The sequence below is a fragment of the Heteronotia binoei genome, chromosome 18 (assembly GCF_032191835.1).
Source record: "Heteronotia binoei isolate CCM8104 ecotype False Entrance Well chromosome 18, APGP_CSIRO_Hbin_v1, whole genome shotgun sequence".
Taxonomy (NCBI): Eukaryota; Metazoa; Chordata; class Lepidosauria; order Squamata; family Gekkonidae; genus Heteronotia; species Heteronotia binoei.
In genome coordinates, this window is record NC_083240.1 from 10475540 (window position 1) to 10483883 (window position 8344).

The 8344-nt window shown below is 47.6% G+C and overlaps 1 protein-coding gene across 1 annotated transcript in view; it reads right to left on the minus strand.

Annotated features, from left to right (window-relative positions):
• MXRA8 (matrix remodeling associated 8) overlaps positions 1-7699 on the minus strand; it is a 35431-nt gene extending 27732 nt beyond the window's left edge. Inside the window, exon 1 of the mRNA XM_060259335.1 lies at positions 7465-7699. Coding sequence (XP_060115318.1) covers positions 7465-7513 — 49 coding nt within the window. The 5' untranslated portion in view covers positions 7514-7699. The remainder of the gene's footprint in view (positions 1-7464) is intronic.
• Between the last annotated feature and the right edge of the window lie 645 nt (positions 7700-8344).

Genomic DNA, 8344 nt, shown 5'->3' on the forward strand with positions numbered 1-8344 from the left:
CCTCCCCTCCCTCTGCTTCAGCGTCATCAGCAGGGGTGGGATTCTAGCAGGAGCTCCTTTGCATATTAGGCCACACCCACCTGATTTAGCCAATCCTCCAAGAGCTTACAAAAAAAGAGCCTTCATCAGGGGTGTGTGGCCTATTATGCAAAGGAGCTCTTGCTAGAATCCCACCCCTGGTCATCAGAAAGGGGGGGGGAATGTCTGCTGGGCACACCATTATTCCCTAGGGAGACCGATTCCCATAGGATATAATGGAGAATTGATCCTATACATTTTTATTTTATTATTTGACAAATTTATATCCCGTCCTCCCCTAACGGGCCCAGGGCGGCTCACAACAGTTAAAAACAAACATAAAATCTTGAAACAGGATATACAATAAAATCATTTCCATACATTTTACAGTCATTAAGTCCAAGATGCACATTGATATTAGGGTTGCCAAGTCCAATTCAAGAAGTATCTGGGGACTTTGGGGGTGGAGCCAGGAGCCAGGGTGTGACGAGCACAATTGAACTCCAAAGGGAGTTCTGGCCATCACATTTAAAGGGACCGCATACCTTTTAAATGTCTTCCCTCCATCGGAAATAATGAAGGATAGGGGCACCTTTTTGGGGGGCTCACGGAATTGGACCCCCCTGGTCCAATCTTTTTGAAACTCGGGGGTTATTTTGGAGAGAGGCTGTTTTGTGAGAAAGAGGCACCAAATTTTCAGCATAGAACCTGGTACCTCTCCTCAAAACAGCCCCAGGTTTCAAAAAGATTGGACCAGGGGGTCCAATGCTATGAGCCCCAAAAGAAGGTGCCCCTCTCCTTCATTATTTACAACAGAGGAAAGACATTTAAAAGGTTTGCGGTCCTTTTAAATGTGATGGCCAGAACTCCCTTTGGAGTTCAATTGTGCTCGTCACACCCTTGCTCCTGGCTCCACCCCCAAAGTCTCCTGGCTACATCCCCAAAATCCCCAGATATTTCTTGAATTGGATCTGACAGCCCTCTCTTTGGGCCTGGTTGACGCAGGCCCTGATGGGGTGTTCTGCTCTTTTTCAAAAAGGGCTGACAGGAGCTGTTCTGCCCTTTTTCAAAATCCTGCCACATTCCAGCTCATGTGGCATTCCCCAGCTGTGCACGAAGGCCTCCAGGCCTCTCGCCCGCTTTTCTGTGTAATGTATCAAACTTGGGGGCCTTTGCAGATTCCATCGCTTCTGAAAGTTTGGCCGGCTTTCCAAAAAAGCAGGAAACTCACCATATGTGCTGTTCGGTCAGAACAGTGCGATCTCCAAGTTTGAGAACAGCTGTCGGCCCTGTTTCGGGATACTTTTATTACAGCCGCTTTACCTGCCAGCTAGATAAAGACCACCCAAAGCCCCTCATCTCCCGCCATTCAAGCAGAGGAGGGTCCATCTCGCAATTAGATTCAAGTCCCACAGGACCTTAGAAACCAAGAAGAATTTCGGGGTGCGAGCTTCCGAGATTCGCAGCTCCCTTCGCCAGTCTGAAACTACAGCTTGCAACGTGAGCAGTGTTAAGTAGGGTTGCCAGGTCAAATTCGAGAAACAACTGGGGACTTTGGGGGTGGAGCCAGGAGCAAGGTTGTGACAAGCGTAACTGAACTCCAAAGGGAGTTCTGGCCTCACATTTTAAGGGACTGTGCTCCTTTTAAATGCCTTCCCTCCATTGGAAATAATGAAGGATGGGGCGCCTTCTTTGGGGGCTCACAGAATTGAACTCCCTGGTCCAATCTTTTTGAAACATGGAGGATGTTTTGAGGAGAGGCACTGGATGCTATGCTGCAAATTTGGTGCCTCTACCTCAAAAAATAGACCCCCCCCTCCAGAGCCGCAGATACCCATGGATCAATTCTCCATTATACCCTATGGGAATCTGTCTCCATAGGGAATAATGGAGATCCCACCAGACATTCCCCCCCCACACACTTTCTGATGACCCTGAAGCAGGGGGAGGGCCTCCAAACCGGGGGATCCCCTGCCCCCACCTGGGGATTGGCAACCCTAAGCCTGAGGAAAGGGCAGCCAATTCTAACAACATAAAAATAAGTCATGTTGGATCAGGCCAAAGGCCAGGTGGGGCTGTCGCTAGGTGCAGGACTTCCAAGACAGCCAGGAAGAAGTTCCTGTGCTTCTCCCACAGCGAGGCTTTCCTCCGAGGCAGGACCACGTGGGCTCCAAACTGGGTCAGGCACGCGCCCAATGCAAGCCTGCCTTGTCTAGACGCAACGAGGCCATCCGCCCATGCAGTCGTCCGATGATTTTTTAAAAAAATATACGAAACGACTAGCAAAGTTGCTGATGTTCCTACGGGGCATTATGGAAGGAGGCGCGTGGCATTCTCCCCGTTGGCCCCCCGCTTCCATTTTTCAGTTGGGTGAGACAATGTTTGAGAAAAAAGCACAGACATCACCCTGACCTGGATGGCCCAGGCAAAGAGGAGGAGGAGAGTGGGTTTTATATCATGGAGCAGCTTACAGTTGCTTTCCCTTCCTGTTTGGCGAGAGCCAGTTTGGTGTAGTGGTGAAGTGTGCAGACTCTTATCTGGGAGAACCAGGTTTGATTCCTCACTTCTCCACTTGCACCTGCGGGAATGGCCTTGGGTTAGCCAGAGCTCTCATAAGAACATAAGAGAAGCCATGTTGGATCAGGCCAATGGCCCATCCAGTCCAACACTCTGTGTCACATAAGAGAAGCCATGTTGGATCAGGCCAATGGCCCATCCAGTCCAACACTCTGTGTCACATAAGAGAAGCCATGTTGGATCAGGCCAATGGCCCATCCAGTCCAACACTCTGTGTCACACAGTGGCCAATATGTCTGTGTGTGTGTATGTATACACACACACACATATACATACATACACACACACACATATATACTGTGGCTAATAGCCACTGATGGACCTCTGCTCCATATTTTTATCTAACCCCCTCTTAAAGCTGGCTATGCTTGTAGCCGCCGCCACCTCCTGTGGCAGTGAATTCCACATGTTAATCACCCTTTGGGTGAAGAAGTATTTCCTTTCGTAGGAGTTGTCCTTGAAAGGACAGCTGCTGTGAGATCTCTCTCAGTCTCATCTACCTCACAGGGTGTCTGTTGTGTGTGTGTGGGAGGGGGGGGCGGGAAGTAAAGGAGATTGTGACCGCTCTGAGACTCAGGGTATAGGGTGGGATATAAATCCAATATAATCTCTTGCCTCAAAAAACTCACAAGGTTGCCATAAGTTGGCTGCAGTGGTTTACACGCACATACAGTACATACATACTCGGGGGTGGAGGTGGGGGTAGGGGGGTTGAGCAGGAATGCACAGGAACGCAGTTCCGGCTGGTTTGGCATCAAGGGTGTGGCCTAATATGCAAACCAGTTCTTGCTGGGCTTTTTTGTAGAAAGAGGCCTGCTTATATAACTGACAAATAATAATAGACCCTTCTCAGCTTTAGATATTGAGACAGGAAGCCAGAATGGTGTAATGCTTAAGAGTGTTCAGACTAGTCTTGGGAAGACCCAGGTTTGAATCCTGGCTGTGCCATGGAAACTCGCTGGGCGACCTTGGGCCAGTTGCGCACACTGAGCTTAAACTACCTCACTGGGTTGTTATGAAGATAAAATGGAGGAGACAACAATGTAAACTGGGTTGGGTCCCCTTGCAGGGGAGAAAGGCAGGGTATAAAGGAGACATATAAATAAATATATTCTGGGTAGCTGTGATTTCCACTATAGAACAGATATTGTAGGATAAATGTCACCTGAATTGGTTTGGTCATTTTATATATTAGCTTCATCAGTCCTTAAACATTGCTGGTAGAAAAATAATCCCACTGAGTGTTTTCACGCTTCTCAGTAACTTTCCACTGGCCTCCCTGATGAGGTTTTTTTTTTTTTAAGTCTCTTTACTTTGGGTCTATTTGCCAAATTTGCAAAAAGTTTTGCAGCACAAACAGGAAAGGAACAAATAATTTTGCCACTCGGTATAAATGGCTCTTGTCAACCGAGCCTGCGGAGGGAGTCACGCAAATTGAGCTCAGTGAAATCTTATTATCGGCCAGTATACTGGAGGTTCCAACCCCAAATCAGACTTTTCCCTGCAGCCACTGTGGCCGGACCTGCCTGTCCCGCATTGGTCTTGTCAGCCACCAGCGAGCCTGCAGCAGACGTGGACTACTGCACCCTTCTTAAATCTTCATTCGCGAAGTCAAGCCGAGAGAAAGATACTGGAGGTTATAGGCGGGATCTCGGATTCTGCAGAATTCTTCATCAGCATTACAAGGAGCTCTGCATGGTTCAAAAGCTTGCATAGACCTCGCAGGCAAACTTTGTCTCCCTATACATTTTGGGTAGTAAACATCTTTGCACAACCAGATTCAAAGCTGCGCTATGATTCCTCTGCCAGCTCTAGGGTTGCCAAGTCCAATTCAGGAAATATCTGGGGACTTTGGGGGTGGAGCCAAGATCAAGGCTGTGACAAGCATCATTGAACTCCAAAGGGAGTTCTGGCCATCACATTGAAAGGGACGGCACACCTTTTCAATGCCTTCCTTCCATAGAAAATAATGAAGGATAGGGGCACCTTCTTTTGGGGCTTATAGAATTGGACCCCCTGATCCAATCTTTTTGAAACTTGGGGGGTATTTTGGGGACAGGCACTTGACGCTATACTGAAGATTTGGTGCCTCTACCCCAAATAACAGCCCCCCGCAGATCAATTCTCCATGATTTTCTAGATACCCGCAGATCAATTCTCCATGATTTTCTCTGGGAATAAATCGCCATAGGGAATAACAGAGTTTCCAGCAGACATTTCCCTCCCCCCGCTTTCTGACGACCCTGAAGCGGGGGGAGGGCCTCCAAACCGGGGGATCCCCTGCCCCCACCTGGGGATTGGCAACCCTAGCCAGCTCTGTGTTCACTCGATGTAAAGATAATTAACAGGGTAATAAACAAAAGCTGCCATCGTTCGCTTTTTCGTTCTTGCGTTATACCAAAATGGCCACACAAAAACAAGCATGCTGCCCTTTGCAAACCCACCAGTTAGCAGTTAGGAATCAGCTCTGCGTTGACCCCTCTGATGAGAGCCTGTTTTGTAGAAAAAGCCCAGCAGGAACTCATTTTCAAATTAGGCCACTCCCCCTGACATCACCATTGTTTAGTAGAGGGCTTGTTTGTACAAAAAAGCCCAGCGGAAGCTCGTCTGCATATTAGGCCACACCCCCCTGATGCCAAGCCGGCCGGAACTGTGTTCCTGTGCGTTCCTGCTCAAAAAAAAGATCAGCCTCTTTACAGCCAGCAGCCCCACTTTCCAAAGCCCCCATTCATCCCTTCCCACTTGGTCCCATCTTCACTAGTACCTCATTTCCCCTTGCGATGCCTCCTCCACACCTGCCTCCTTTGGCTTCACATTTTTGTGTGGATAGGTCGTGGTAGATAACTCACTGAAAATGTCAAGACAGTGTGCGTTTGCAATAAAAAAAGGCCAACGCCATGCTGGGAATTATTAGGAAGGGAATTGAAAACAAATCAGCCAGGATCATAATGCCCCTGTATAAATCGATGGTGCAGTCTCATTTGGAATACTGTGTGCAGTTCTGGTCGCTGAACCTCAAAAAGGATATTATAGCATTGGAGAAAGTCCAGAGAAGGGCAACTAGAATGATTCAAGGGCTGGAACACTTTCCCTATGAAGAAAGGTTGAAACGCTTGGGGCTCTTTAGCTTGGAGAAACGTCGACTGCGGGGTGACATGATAGAGGTTTACAAGATAATGCATGGGATGGAGAAAGTAGAGAAAGAAGTCCTTTTCTCCCTTTCTCACAATACAAGAACTCGTGGGCATTCGATGAAATTGCTGAGCAGCCAGGTTAAAACGGATAAAAGGAAGTACTTCTTCACCCAAAGGGTGATTAACATGTGGAATTCACTGCCACAGGAGGTGGTGGCAGCTACAAGCATAGCCAGCTTTAAGAGGGGATTGGATAAAAATATGGAGCAGAGGTCCATCAGTGGCTATTAGCCACAGCGTGTGTATTTTTTTTTTTTTGGCCACTGTGTGACACAGAGTGTTGGACTCGATGGGCCATTGACCTGATCTAACATGGCTTCTCTTATGTTCTTAAAATTGTTCCCTGACCTGTATAACCCAGGCAAGCTAATATTGTCAGATCCCAGAAACTGAGCAGGGCCAACTCTGGCAAGTATTTGGATGAGAGACCTGCACTAAGTCACACGGGGAGTGTCAATTCGGCGCCCCCGGAAGGCTAGCGCCCTAGGCGATAGCCTAGTTTGCCTAGGGGTGGGGCCAACTCTGCTCTGGAGGCAATTGTGACCGTCAAAACAAGATCCCAGAGACTATTAAGCGGCTCTAATAACCCTTATTGCTGAGATCTGAAGGGCTTCTTTGGAGCAGGAATGCACAGGAATGCAGTTCCGGCTAGCTTGGCATCAGGGGGTGCGGCCTAATATGCAAATGACTTCCAGCTAGGCTTTTTCTACTGGTTTATTTTTTGATAATATTTGGATAATGGCTTACAGGTAAATAGCTGTTTTTGAAATACATAATGCATACAGAACAGGCTTCCTCCGGAGGTGGTGGGCTCTCCTTCCTTGGAGGTTTTTCAACAGAGGCTAGATGGCCACCTGACAGCAATGAAGATCCTGTGAATTTAGGGGGAGGCGTTGGTGAGTTTCCTGCAATGTGCAGGGGGTTGGACTAGATGGCCCTGGAGGTCCCTTCCAACTCTATGATTCTATATAGATGCTCATAGTTGAGAAGATTAACTTTTTACTTTTTTGATGATCCTGCACGGTTGATTACAGTTATGTTTAACGGTAATTAGTTTGTAAAATATAAAAACTGAAACAAAAAGTTTGTTTAAAGTGGTTCTGAGACTGTGAAGGGGCTCAGTTCCATGGCGTTCACCCAGACGACAACCAGAAAACTAACAAGTGATATTTCTCTCAGCTGTTTTTGCTGAGACCAGAAAGTCTGTGGTTGAAAGTAAATTTTGTCAGTAAGACATGACGTGTAACGTCAGCAGGGGCTCCTTTAAGCCATTGCTTCATTCAACAGGTAGTACTTTAAGATCTTTGGCAATGCCATAGGGAAGCTTGGCCTGTGGGATTCCTACCTGCTGCACTTCCTCAAAAAGCCTAGATGCCTTTTTTTAAATCATCACCCACTGCAGAAAACTGGATTCTTGCTGGCTCTTTGAGCAAAATTCTATAAAATAAGTCCCCGTCAGCCTCAAATGTTCATAACATGCTTCATGTTTCCACTTACCGTTGCCCGGGAAAAGTATACCGGGTAAATAAATCTAGCTAATAGCAGGAACCCTGTGCGAACAATTGTTTTCTGGAACACATGCATTCAAGGAAGAGCCTCTCCAAAACCCACACTTTGCTCAGAAAAGATAGGGAGGGTGGGGGAAAAGAAGCAAATTCCTCTTTGGCAAACTTACCTTGCAAAAGTAACAGCAGACACCAAAGGAATCTATTCGTGGACTCCATGGTTCTTGTCTCTGGCTTTTCTCCCCTGAAAAACCAAATTTCTCAAGGCTGGTTTTTTTCCCTCTGTTTCTTTGCTTGCTTGCTTAAAAACACTTATGATCTCATCAGTTTACAACCCAAAAAACATGAGCCCGCAGCACTCCGGCTCCCCCACCTCCAAGTTTAACTCCTCGGCGTCTCTCTGCTATCCATCCATCCCTTTTCTTTCTCCCCCCCCCCCCCCTTCTGCTCTCTTTCTACACAACAGACCTTCCTCCTGAACTTCGCCTTTGCCCTTCTCTCTCGAGTCTTGTTTGATGTAAGTTGATCGAGGGAGTCTGTGCCGGCCCCTTACAGCTTCCCCCCCCCCCCTTCCAAAACCAACCTCCACCCCACCCACCTCCCTGCTGCTGGGTATGGTATTAATTTTCTTGGGCATTTACAAAATCCAGCTGCTGCTCCTTCTTTGTCTTTGACATTCTGCCAAGATCCTGGCCTGGATTCTGGTTTTTCTCTCTCTCTTCTTCCCCTTTGCTTTCTCTGGAGGGTTTTTGATCTTCGGCCTGCTCTCCGCATGGCTTTGCTGGAATCTCAGAAGATAGGGCAAGAAAACAGACATTTGTCCAGAAGGGGTCCAGAAGTGGCAGACGGTTTCACTGAGATAGCAAAGCCCCTCCGTTGATATTCTTTTACAGTCCCCAGGCCTTCAAGTGCGTGGGGAGAACTGAAGGATTATAAGAGTTATAAGATATCATAAGACATCAGTTTACAAACTTGCAAGGGAAACAAAGGAAGGCTGCCAGCGTGGGCTGATGTCGTCTCCTTTGCTTTTTGCCTTCCAGCTAGACAAGG